This window comes from Aotus nancymaae, unplaced genomic scaffold (genome assembly GCF_030222135.1).
Source record: "Aotus nancymaae isolate 86718 unplaced genomic scaffold, 86718_ANA_hifiasm-v0.15.2.pri h1tg000011l, whole genome shotgun sequence".
In the NCBI taxonomy this organism is placed as follows: domain Eukaryota; kingdom Metazoa; phylum Chordata; class Mammalia; order Primates; family Aotidae; genus Aotus; species Aotus nancymaae.
In genome coordinates, this window is record NW_026988422.1 from 76,590,058 (window position 1) to 76,603,934 (window position 13,877).

The 13,877-nt window shown below is 38.6% G+C and overlaps 1 protein-coding gene across 2 annotated transcripts in view; it reads right to left on the bottom strand.

Moving 5' to 3' along the window:
• Window positions 1-13,877, bottom strand: part of BTBD7 (BTB domain containing 7) — a 106,970-nt gene that overhangs the window by 45,294 nt on the left and 47,799 nt on the right. Inside the window, exon 4 of one of the 2 annotated variants that reach the window (XM_064375183.1) lies at window positions 1,615-8,992. The exons of the other annotated variant lie outside the window; for it this stretch is intronic. Coding sequence (XP_064231253.1) covers window positions 8,916-8,992 — 77 coding nt within the window. The 3' untranslated portion in view covers window positions 1,615-8,915. Of the gene's footprint in view, window positions 1-1,614; window positions 8,993-13,877 lie in introns of those variants that run through there. 2 annotated transcript variants of the gene reach the window in all.

The following is a 13,877-nucleotide window of genomic DNA, read 5'->3' on the forward strand; positions in this document are numbered from 1 at the left end:
ACCTTCAATTAGAAAGGAACATTGACAATAAAAACCTTATCTAAAAACCGAACAAACCACTTCAGAAAAGGCTATTACGGTTGAAAATGAATATCGCTAGAAACAAAGACATTTAAGTGTACAAATGTATTTTGATTTTTTTGGCACTACTCTTAGATGTATGTATATTTCACCCTTAAATTTCATGACGTGTATAACATTTATCAGAAGTTTTATATACATAAACGTCAATAACTAAGTATGAGACATAATAAAAATGTTTTAGTGCAAAGAATCGTAATAGAGCTCAAATTCTTTTACTGTATCAAATAATCCCTTTGTGGAGGCATATTTAATAAGGCCAGCCCATGTTAATTTAATATATGAAAAAATGGTTGAAGCCAAGCAGTTTCTGGACAGTTTATATTCACTGAGTGTTTTAGCAGTCCCATCATATGTATACTCTGAACTAAGACTCAGTCCTTTGAAGATATTTATAATAAGGTACCTTTTGGCTGGGTGTGGTGGCTCATGCCCATAATCCCAACACTTTTGTTTTTAAAACATCTTGTTCTGTCATCCAGGCTGAAACACAGCAGTACAATCAGAGTTCACTGTAGCCTCGACCTCAGTGGACTCAAGCAATCCTCCTATCTTGGCCTTCTGAGTAGTGGGGATTATAGGCATCCACCACCATGCCCAGTTAATTTTTGTTTTTGAGACAGGGTCTTACTCTGTCACTCAGGCTGGAGTGCAGTGGCAATCTCGGCTTACCGCAACCTCCGCCTATTGGGCTCAGGTGATCCTCCCACCTCAGCTTCCCGAATAGCTGGGACCACAGGTGTGCACCAGTATGCCCGGCTAATTTCTTTCTTTTTTTTTTCTGTATTTTTTTGTAAAGATGGGGTTTCACCATGTTATTTATGCTGATCTCAAACTCCTGGAGTCAAGCGATCTGCCTGCCTCAGCCTCCCAAAACGCTAGAATTACAGGCAAGAGCCACTGTGCCCTAATTTTTGTATTTTTCAGTAGAGACAGAGTTTTACCATGTTGCCCAGGCTGGTCTCAAACTCCTGGACTCAAGTGATCCACTCACCTCAGCCTCCCAAAGTGCTGGGATTACAGGCACAAGCTACCTCACCTAGCCCAAAAGGTACTTTTTTTCGTTGTTGTTTTTTGAGATGGAGTTTCGCTCTTGTTGCCCAGGCTGGAGTGCAATGACTCGATCTTAGTTAACCATAACCTCTACCTCCCAGGTTCAACAGATTCTCCTGCCTCAGTCTCCACAGTAGCTGGGGTTACAGGCATGGACCACCATGCCTGGCTAGTTTTGTATTTTTAATAGAGATGGGATTTCCCCATGTTGGTCAGGCTGGTCTCAAACTCCTGACCTCAGGTGATCTACCCACCTCGGCCTCCCAAAGTGCGGGATTATAGGTGTAAGCCACCACATCCAGCCCCAAAAGGTAGTTTTTGTTGACAGTAGTTATCACAAGAGTGAGACTTTATGGTTTTTAAACACTTTAAGTATTACCTGTGTTATCTGACTAGCTGGACATTAGTGCAACTATTATATTTTTAGATAGTAACTTAAAAAACATCAGTTATTAAAAGTAAACTATATACTGACATAAACATTTTCCCAAGGTTTATTAAATATGAAAAAAACTAATATAGTGTGATGCTATTACAACAGAATAAGATATGTACGTGAAATACACACACAGGTATGCATACACATAAAAAGATTTGAAAGGAAAAACCATCGAACTGTTCACAGTAAGTCACTAATAAGGATTTGGGAAAAGCATTGGTAGTAGGTGAAAATTAACTTTCTGCTATGTTTCTGTATCATTTCTTTTTTCCCCCAGCAATGAGTATGAACTGTTTTTGAAACGAATTAATTCAGATGTAGTTTTACCACACAGTTGTTACAAGAGATGGTTTATTTATGAATGTTACCAAGTGTATTATCTAAAGTCTGCTGAAGTGCAAAGTATACATGAAGCTTGGCCACTGAGTGTAGAGTAGGTGCTCAATACATTCTTGTTTTGAAGTTCATCTTTTGATCTGCTGAAGTAGCCTTGGAGAGTTAGCAACTTAGGATTTGTTACCTCATTTCCAATACAGGAAGCATGATAGCAGTTACGAAACAGGTTACTGTAAAGATTAAGTGCGGGATTCCATAAAAAGGCTTAGTACAGTGTTTTTCACACAGTAACAGCAAAGTAATATTATCAATCTATCTTTATTCTTGAAATAGTTTTTCACTTCTACAACTAGAGGTAAACAAAATTCTTACATCTGGTGACAGTCTTCCTCTGGATATTTAAGGAGATAAGACCAATGCTTGTTTTATTTTTTTGAGACAGAGTCTTGCTCTGTTGCCCAGGCTGGAGTACAGTGGTGCAGTCTTGGCTCACTGCAACCTCTGCCTCCCAGGTTCAAATGATTCTCCTGCCTCAGCCTCCTGAGTAGCTGGGACCTCAGGCGCCCACTACCACACCTAGCTAATTTTTATATTTTTAGTAGAGACGGGGTTCCACCATGTTGGCCAGGCTCTTTTTAAACTCCTGATCTCGTGATCTGCCTGCCTTGGCCTCCCAGAGTGCTGGGATTACAGGAGTGAGCCACTGTGCCCGGCCTATGCTTGGTTTTAAGACAAAAGCTTCAACTCTATCTCAACTGTGAGTCTGAAAAGCCAGAATATTTGTACAATGCAGAGGTTCTTTCTTCCTTCTGCCATTTTTCCTCTTTAGTGAGTAAACCCCTCCTCCTCAGTCTTATTTTCCTTATAACAAATCACTTATATCTTAGCCTCCATTCGTTTTGCATTCCTTGGTGGCAGAAGGCACCATACCTGGCCTCAATTGATGTTAATTATTCTATTTTACTTTGAAAGTCATATATAATGGTGATATGTGCAAAGTGTAGTGAAGAACATATATCTCAATAATTCAAGGCAAATATGCTGCCATAAGTTTACAAAGTCTGCTATTTTGTCTTTTCCCTTCATCCTTCGAATTTTATTATTAGAGAAAAGGTTTTGTTTGTTGAGAAAGCTTCTAACTAAACTTTGTATAATTTTTGTTGTTGCTGTTTGTTTGTTTTGAGACATGGTCTGGCTCTGTCACCCAGCTTGGAAGTGGTACAATCTCAGCTCACTGAAACCTCCGCCTCTCGGGCTCAAGCTATCCTCCCACCTCAGTCTCCTGAGGAGCTGAGACTACAAGCGCATGCCACCACACCTGGCTAATTTTTTTTTTAAGAGACGTAGCTTTGCCATGTTGCCAGGCTTGTCTTGAATTCCTGAGCTCAAGTTATCCGTCCACCATGGCCTCCCAAAGTGTTGGGATTACAGGCGTGGGCCACCGTGCCCAGCCAAATTCTGCATTATTTTAAATAAAAATAAATTTAGATATTTAATGGATTCTACTACAGATGAACAGTGCATATTTGAGAGGTAACATTTCTTGTTATAGCTACAAAAGACTTGACATATATTTACATTTTAAAAGTCATATAACAAGCTATAATATTTATTTATATACAATGTTTTGGTTTGGTTTTGAGACACAGTCTCTCGCTCTGTCACCCAGGCTGAAGTATACAGCACCATCTCAGCTCAACATAATCTCTGCCTCCCTGGTTCAAGCAGTTCTCATGTCTCAGCCACCAGAGTAACTGGGATTACAGGTGTGCACCACCATGCCTGCGTAATTTTTGCATTTTTAGTAGAGATGGGGTTTCACTATGTTGGTCAGGTTGGTCTCAAACTTCTGGCCTTAAGTGATCTGCCTGCTTCAGCCTCTGAAAGTGCTGGGATTACAGGCATGAGCCACTGCACTAGGCCAATACAATGTCGTTTAAGTATATAAATAAGGGTAAATATTCTGCTTTCAATAGACAAATACTAGCAACTCCTTAAAATTTATTTTCCCTTAATAAGTACACAAGTAAGAAGTAAAAAGATACTTAACTTAGATTAAGAATTTTCAAGTTACCTTAACATTCTGAGTTATATAGTTTACCATAAATTCTCATGATTACTATAATATAAATTTTTATTAAAATTTAGGTATGTAATTAGTTCTTTGATCTAAATTATAAATTAGTGCAGAAGGAAAGACTGCCCCTGGATTAAACTTCTTTTTGGCTTCAAAAGATTAACAACATTAAACTGGCTTTGGAGAATTTTCTAAATTCAACTGATACTCTATTTTAAATCAATGAACTGACAAGTAAACAGTTGATGAGACAGGTTTTCTGATATTAAACTTAAACCATGAATTAAATGGTAGAGAGTTATACCATTTAGACCATATCTAAACTTTTATAAATAATACTTTATATTTTGTTCCTATACTGGGGTTAAGTGCTTTCATTTTGTTTGCAACTCCTAGGGATACAATTTATTACAGCCCCTGCTATTTCCCACCCACCGTTTTTTTAAAGAAAAGGTTACTCAGCTTTCAAAGGTATTAAAAATCATTCGAAACATGTAGCTGACAGTATACTAAGAGCAAAGCAGTATGCTAGTTTCTCAGGTTATTCAAAAATGACCAAGATTTTGATATACAACTTAGGGAGAATATAACACACTAGGTGATAGAAGAAATGAGACAGGTACCTAGGTAATTCCAAAACAAGTTAGAAGATATAAAACCCTAAGAACAATAAAAAGTGTTTTAGAAATTCTCAGGATGTAGAAAGCACTTTAAATTGGAATGGCTAAGCAAAACAAGGAAAGTAGCATGTAAGTTCACTCTTAAAGGTTAGAGTAGAATCTGGACATTTAATAATAAAAGGCAAAGATACCCCAAATGAAAAGTGAGAGCAGAGGGTGAGAGGCAAAGAGTTTGTAGTCTATATAAAAAATGATTTAAGTTTAAAAACTAAATATGCAATTAAATATTATACTTTATATTTTTAAATTTTTAACTTTTTGTTTTTGAGACAGGGTCTCACTCTGTCACCCAGGCTGCAGTGCAGTGGCATGGTCTTGGTTTATTGCAGACTCACCTTGTGGGCTTAAGAGGTCCTCCTACCTCAGCCTCCTGAGTAGCTAGGACTACAGGTGTGAGTCACCACACTCAGGTAATTTTTGTATTTTTTGTGGAGGCAGGGTTTCACCATGTTGTCCAGGCTGGTCTCAAACTCCTAGACTCATGTGATCTGTCCACCTCAGTCTCCCAAAGTACTGGGACTACAGGTGTCAGCCACTGTGCCTGGTCTATTTTTTATTTTTTAATTTTTGTGTGTGTGTAGAGATGGGGGTCTCACAATATTGTCCAGGCTGATCTTGAACTCCTGGACTCAAGCAAACCACTGGCCTCGGCCTCCCAAACTGCTGGAATTACAGGCATGAGACACTGTGCCTAGCCTACATAATATACTTCAGAGTTCTACTCATAATTTTGAGTAGTAATGTTTTTCAAATGTTATATTATATTATGATTAGAGATCTATAGCAACTTCAGAGTCACTCGAACTGCCAGTCATGAAACTGAGATTAACTGTTCATTTGTGTTGCATGCTGAACTGAAACCTGCATTTACTACTCTGATCTGTTGATAATGGTCTTTAGCTTAGCCCCATTCTTCTCTAGGAAGTACATTCAGAAATTTGCTTCAGAGGAAACAATTACAGACAGAAGTAAAATAAACTGCCAGCTCAACAGAACTGAGACAAAGGGAAGATTGTCAATATGTAGACAATGGAGGTTGGGGAGAGGGAGAAATGGATGAGCGAATGGGGACAGTAAGTCTTTGCTATTTTGCATTTGTTTCAAGCCACACACTCTTGGAAAGTGACCAAGTTGCTAAGGGAAAAAATGAGGTCATTGCTTTCAGTTGCTTCTCTGTTAGATTTTTAATTCAATAAAATATAATCACATCCATTATGACTAAAAATACGGGCAAATGTATTACAGAGTCCATTTTGGAACCAAAGTTATAAATAAATTTCATATTGTAAAACTGAAAAATTCATTTGTGATCAAGATGAAAAAACAAAATCTACAGTTTGAAATCTACAGTAAAATGTCTTGCACTTTACTGTAAGGTAAAAGTGTTGGTACTAATTCTCAGCTATTTTGCTCTGAGGTCAACAGTATTTATGCATTTGTGAACAAGATGAAAAAACAAAATCTACAGTTTGAAGTCTACAGTAAAATGTCTTGCACTGGAAATATGCACGTAGATGTTGGTGCTAATTCTGGGCTATTCTGCTCTGAGGTCAGCAGTATTTATGACAAGAATGATTCAAGTACATGAGTAAATCTATAGTTCTCCTAAACAATGAACTTTTCCTCAAAAAATTACCAATGAATGGTACACTCTTGCTGTTCCTCACATTTTCAGAGTCGTTTACCCAGTATATGCTAAGGTCATTATGAAAAAATCAAAGTGATCAAACATGTGGTCCTTCTTTTAAAACTCTTCCAATCTAGTCATCTCTTTTGGAATTTTAAATGCTAGTCTTTTAAATATAGGTACTGCGACCAATCAGGCTTCTTACACTGCAGTAGCGGAAGACAACTCTAGTTGGCTTAAAGAGAAAGAATTTATCTGAAAGGACACTGTTAATCTACAGTGTTGTTGGAAAAGCTGGAGACCTAGCTCAGTAAACATGGACTTAGGAAGGCTGCAGAATGAGGACTCCACTACATGGAAGCCTTAAAGACCTTGAGTTGCCCTGGGACCCTGGCCACCCACTAAAGCTCTCACATTCTGTCCCTGGAAGGTGACTGTCATCAATGGCACCACTGCCATGGCCTTCTCTCCTTTTCCACTAGATGTTGCTGCCCCACTCTGCTTCCAGAAAGAATTCTCTATAGTCCCTGCTTTTCTGTACCACTACCACTAACCCTGACCAGAGAAGGCTGAAGAAGAAAGTACATGACCTTTAAGGCTTTTCTCCTGGGAGGTGGGCTCTGCCTCCTATGAAGACCGACATAGTGATACTAGGAAGAAAGTCCTAATGCTAGGCAGCCAGAAAAGTCAAATGATGAATGTAAGATACTACCTAATCAGGAAATAATGGCTGCAACAGTACAAAGCCCCTGTTCTCTGGCTAAGTGCTCTGAAGCAAAGTTTGAGTGAGCGACCCAGATCCCTGACCCCATGGTTTTAAACCTCCTAGCTGAGCCCACCTTACCCCAACCCAGGACAGTGGTAAAGATTTGTTGTTCAGCAACAAATCCGGCTCACAGCTGAGGCTCCTACAAGTTGATGTTTCACACCTTCGTCCCTGGAAATTAGGTCTCACATTTCTCGCTTCTCCTACCATGCCCAAATTCCTGGGTCTAGAGTCAGAAAAGCCAGTATGAGTTACAGAGTTGTGACTTCCAAACCTGGGAAAAGGCTAGTTAATAATCTCTGAGCCCCACCACATTCACAGGCTGACAGGATGACCAATGGAGATAAGTAACAGCCCCCTGTACACTCAAATTATAAGCATGAGCTCATTAGTTAACAGCCCTCAAAGATATGATAGTCTCTAGTTCTTTAGGGCTGTGGCCTTCTCTTGGTCTCTCTGGTTCTTATGGGCACTGTTATCGGATCTTTATATTTTAAAAGTTAATTTTGTAATCAAAGTAGTATATGCTGATCATTTAAAAAGTCTAGTAGTAACACAATGCTAACCCTAAAAAAATAAACCCCCTGTCCTACATCCTTTCCAATTTCAGTTCTGCTCCCCAGAGGTAACTACTCTCAATTCTTTAGCTCTTTCTTCTAGTATTTACCTCTCTATATTACAATTTTTCTTAAATCAATATTCAGTGTTTACATTATAATTAGTGCTTACCACTGAGCCATGCTGTGTACTAAAATTATATATTCTTTCATATGTAATGTTAAATTTATCTTGGAAATATTCATTTCTTTTTCTGTTTGCTTCATTTTCTATTAACCTATTGCTAATTCTTCATAAATGCACCAAAAGAGCCATAAAATTGCTTTGTCATTTGCTATTTTGAAAGTAATTGATTTCTTCCCAGACACCTCCTTCCTTGGAGCCTTTCACCGTCCTGGTCTGGGCTAGACTGAATGCCTACTAGACCTACTGCGTGGCTGATGCCTGGGATCTCCCTTTGCTTCCTTCCCATGTTGGACTCCATTTTCTAGATTCTTCATTTCTTTGTTCTTGGTTTGCTTCGTCATTTGGTGGAATACGTTCTTAGCAGCTGCCTGAATGGGGAAGCAGGGGAAATATCCCTACTCAGGCAGTTTTTCGAGGTATGACTGAAAAATGTCTTTATTTAGCCTTACGCTTGATTGACTATCTGGCTAAATATAAGACTTTGTGTTTAAAATATTTTCTATCAGCTTTTGGAAGGCACTACTTCACTGTATTGTGGTATTCAGTTGTTGCCACTGAAAATTTCAATACCATCTGATTCCTATTTCTTTGCATGGAAACAAATTTTTCTCCTCTCTGTAACACTTTAAAATTGTCTCTTTTCCCCTAGTGTTCTGAAAAAGAAACTTTTTATATAGAAATTCCTTTAGTTTTGGAAATATTTCTTATATTACTCCTTAGATACTGTCTTCTCTTCCCTTTTCACTGGTATGTATTTCTAAAGCCACTATTTGTTAGATGTTAGACCTTGGATGAATACTCTAGTTTTCTTGTCTCCTCATCTCTTTATTACTTACTTTCTAGATTTCCTCAACTTTACCTTTCAATGCTTCCATTACATCTTTCATTTCTGCTATCTTATTTTCAAGAGCTCCTGTTTTTACTTTAATAGGATCCTGCTATGTCTCACTGATTCCATAAAAAGTTCTTTTATATAACGATATTTTGATTCTATGAAGTTTTCTTCTGCTCCCTTCATTGTCTGTTTTCTCCAGGACTTTGTTCTTTTTGCTCTGATCTCTGTCTCAATTTGGAAGCTTTCCTCAAATGTCCAGTTATCCTTGGATGGGTTTTCATATGTAAGACTGAGGCAGTAAACAGTTGTTTGAAAGCTCTGCTGCACAGGCAGGCTTGCTGACTGTAGTCTCTTCTGTAAAACAAATGGAAGGCAAGCTGGCTTTTTCATTGTATAACCCCTGAGTGTAATTTCACTGTGGAAACCCAAAACATCAGTATCTATAAGTGTACATACTTTTGAGCTGCTCACCATTTCCAGGACTCCAATTTCTTCTTTTATCTGCCTGGATGTATTACAGCAGAGGTAACGAAGTAGGTGATTTCACCATAGGGTTTCACATAATTATAGTAAAACTCTGTGCTTCATTCCTACCCTCCTCTGTAGCTATTTCCAGATTTGGAATCTCTAATTTCTTTAGAAAATTCAGAAAACTTTAGAAAATCTCAGGTCTCCTGTGTTTTGTTGTGGGGGCAGTAACAGAGACGGGAATTGAGGGGGCAGGTACAAGGGCTTGCCACCTCGTTGCAAGTGATAGTAATGCAAGAAGAGACAAATGGACCACTGGGACAAAATGGAAACTGAGTACTGATGCATGAATACAATCCATGCATACATGGTAGCCTTTTTTTGCGGGGGGAGTAGGGGGGACAGAGTTTTGCTCTTGTTGCCCAGGCTGGAGTGCAGTGGTGCAATCTGGGCTCACCGCAACCTCTACCTCCCAAGTAGCTGGGATTACAGGAATGCGCCACTATGCTTGGCTAATTTTTTGTATTTTTAGTAAAGATGAGGTTTCTCCACATTAGTCAGGCTGGTCTTGAACTCCTGACCTCATGTGATCGGCCCACCTTGGCCTCCGTAAGTGCTGAGAGATTACAGGTGTGAGTCAACGCACCTGGCCACATGGGAGCTTTAAGAGCGGCACGAATCAGGAAGGGAAATGGATTTTTTAGTAGAGAGTACTTGGCTCACTATATGGAGAACAACACAACCATCCTTTTCTAATACCATACATAAAGATTAATTCTGGGGTGGGGGAAAGGGTCTGACCACTCAGTATTCAGACTTAAAATCAACTCTCTTTTTAATTTTACACTATGCGTATCCCTTCTTTCCAGAGTACTTAGTTCCTCCTCGTCTGAGCCATGCCAGAGCTCTCTCCCTTCTTCTCAGCAGCCCCTTTTACAGCATCTAGAATTACAGGCTGCTCCTCTGTTAAGCCAATAATCAGGTCTCTATCTGCTTTCCACCTTTCAAAAATTTCAACATCCTCTTCCTCATTGTTGTTTTCTTCTTAGGTATCTTTGTCTCTTTGTCCTTGAGAGTTTACATTTGTTTTATTCCTTTACTATGATATTAGGGCTCTGAAGGAAATAAAATTAAATATATTCAATTTATTATGTTTAAATGAAAATCAAGGGAAGTTAAATCTGGTCCTAAATGCCAGGCCTGTAAGTTGAGGCCCCATTATCTACTTGAGATTGCCGACTGCCTGCTTTTCCCTACTTATATAAAACACATTCTCTGTGTAGGCCAAGAACTCCAACCCTCCCGGCTTATTTTTTTGAGACAGAGTCTCACTCAGTTGCCCAGGCTTGGGGTGCACTGGTGCAATCTTGGCTTACTGCAACTTCCACCTCCTGGGTTCAAGCAATTCTTGTGCCTCAGCCTCCCAAGTAGCTGTGATTACAGGTATGCAACACCACGCCTAGCTAATTTTTGTTTCTTTTAGTAGAGATGGGGTTTCACCATGTTGGTCAGGCTGGTCTCGAATCCCTGACCTCAGGTGATCTGACTGCCTCGGCCTCCCTGGGATTACAGGCATTTGAGCCACTGCACTAGGCCCCAAGAATCCTTTCTTTTACCCACTTGCCAAACTACTGCCTTTTTTTTTTTTTTTTTTTTTTCTTAAGACAAAGTCTCACTCTATCACCCAGGCTGGAGTGCAGTGGTGCAATCTTGGCTCACTCCAATTTCCAACTCCTAGGTTCAAGTGATTCTTGTGCCTCGGCCTCCCAAATAGCTGGGATTACGGATGTGTGCCACCACACCCAGATAATTTTTTTTTTTTCTATTTTTTTCTTTCTTTTTTTTTTTTTGTTTTTTTTTTCTTTTCTTACCCAGATAATTTTTTTGTAGTTTTATTATTATTATTTTTTGAGATGGAGACTTGCTGTGTCATCCAGGCTGGAGTGCAGTGGTGCGATCTCGGCTCACTGCAACCTCTGCCTCCCAGGTTCAAACAATTCTGCCTCAGCTTCTCGAGTAGCTGGGACTAGAAGTGCGTACCACCATGCCTGGCTAATTTTTGTATTTTTTGGTAGAGATGGTGTTTCACCATGTTGGTCAAGCTGGTCTCAAATTCCTGGCCTCAAGTTATCCATCCATCTCAGCCTCCCAAAGTGCTGGGATTACAGGTGTGAGCCACTGTGGCTAGCCTAAATTTTTTTTTTTTTGTAGAGACGAGGTCTCACTTTATTGCCCAAGCTGGTCTCAAACTCTTGGGCTCAAATGATCCTCCTGCCTCAGCCTCCCAAAGTGTTGGGATTACAGGTGTGAGCCACTGCATGGCGCCTAGTAAAATTATTTTTTAAACTTAAGTTATTAAAAAAAAACACACTGTGGTAGTGAAAGACATATGTTGTGGTGATTATTATAATTTAGCAGCTAACATTTACTGAATGTTTACTATGTAACAGGTGCTATTCAGATCATTTAACATACATTATTTCCTTTAATCATCATAACTTATAGTGTTTACTATCCTCATTTTACAAATGAGAAAAGAGGGGCTTAGGCAATGTGACCTGGTTAAGGTCAAACTAAGACATGGTAGACAGGAATTCAAACCTAGTCTGTCTGTTTCTAGAACCTGAACTCTTGAGCTTTATGGTATAAAATCCTACCTCAAGTGACCTAATATTCTTCTTCCTTCGGAAATGAGGTAAAAATTATGTTACTGTTATGGTCTCTTATAAACCCTAATATGAGTATTTCATGGGTATGGGGGAAAGGTAAGCCCCACATGGGTTACAAAAAAACAAAACAAAAATAACTCAAAACTCTATTTTGAGTAACAAAGGAAAAAAGAAGAGCATGTATACCCACATTTAAGGGAACATTTGTACACAAGATTTTTTTTGCTTACCAGATTAGGTAATGCAAATTTTAAGTTACCAGATTAGGTAATGCAAAAAGTATTATTTTATATCTTTAAATACACTGAATAAAATATAACTTTAAGCTAAACACCAAAAAAAAATTAACTCAAGATAAACTCTAGATAAATAATTAAGTATTACCAAAGATCTAAGAGTTGGCTGACAATTTTACTTTGCATATAAAACTTAAAAAACCGGCGGGGTGTGGTGGTTCATGCCAGCAGTCTCAGCACTTTGGGTAGCCAAAGGGGGTGGATCACCTGAGGTCAGGAGATTGAGACCAGTTGATCAACATGGTGAAACTCCGCCTCTACTAAAAACACAAAAATTAGTTGGGCGTGGTGGCAGGTGTCTGTAATACCAGCTACTCTGGAGGCTAAGACAGAAGAATCACTTCAACCCAGGAGGCAGAGGTTGCAGTGAGCCGAAATCACGCCACTGCCCTCCAGCCTGGGCGACAAGAGCAAGACTCTGTCTTTAATACAACAAAAAAAAACACAAAAAAACCCCCCTGAAAAAACATATATTAAGGAATGCTTTCTCATACAAAGTATATATTATTTGGTTTCTTATTAAAAGGCATCAAAAATAAAAAATTTTGAGAAAATAGAGATGATTATATTTTTTTGGTAATGTTGCAAACTTCAAATTTTTCTGTAGAAGCAATGTCTGATAAATTTGGTTTTACAGAAAAAATGAATAGTAGCTTAAACTGCTACAATAGTTTTGATAACATATTTTTCTTATAGTTTGACATCTAAATAGTCTATTATTGATACATGATTCTTATTTTAAACTAATAAAATGTTTTAATGACATTTTGATTGTTGTAATAAAATAAAAAATCTATTATAAAAGGATTATGGTAAAATAAGATTTTTTAAAGATTCTTTATGTAAAAGAAATCTCGGGCCGGGTGCGATGGCTCACGCCTGTAATCCCAGCACTTTGGGAGGCCGAGGGGCTGAGGTGGGTGGATCACGAGGTCAAGAAATCGAGACCATCCTGGTCAACATGGTGAAACCCTACTAAAAATACAAAAATTTAGCTGGGCATGGTGGCGCATGCCTGTAATCCCAGCTACTCAGGAGGCTGAGGCAGGAGAACTGCCTGAACCCAGGAGGCGGAGGTTGCAGTGAGCCAAGATCACGCCGTTGTACTCCAGTCTGGGTAACAAGAACGAAACTCCCATCTCAAAAAAAAAAAAAAAAAAAAAAAAAAAACTCAACATTTTCTCACTCATGTTTATCAATGCCTTCTTCTGTATAACTTCCTATTTTGTTACTGAGATTTTTAAAAAATAGAGCTGAGTACTCACTGTATTGCCCAGAGTAGAGTGCAGTAGCTAGTCACAGGTATAATCACAATTTGATGTAGCCCTGAACTCCTGATCTCAAGCAATCTTCCTGCCTCAGCCTCCCAAGTAGATGGAACTACAACCACACACCACTGAGACTAGCTTGATGTTATTTTACTGGGGTTATATGTCAATTTCTCAAAGCCTGATTGATAGGCAGACTTAACCACATAATACATATTATTTTCAAGTTTGGTACTTAGCTTTCCTTAAATTCATGTCTCTTACCCAAACCATTAATATTCTCTTCTAACTGGCAACTTCTAATGTTCTTTTAGCTAATATGCATTAGCTAAATGAAATTTCTCAAGTAGTCTTGGGTCATATATTTTCTTTTAATATATGGTCACAGAAAGCTAAGAATGCACTCTGTCAAAACAGCAAATTGTCTTTGCTCTCCTACAAAAGGTCTCTCTCCAGCTCAGAAATATTTAAGATTCTAACATTTACCAACAAATACATACTTCTAACGTAACTTTCATGAATTTGTTTGCCTATAACA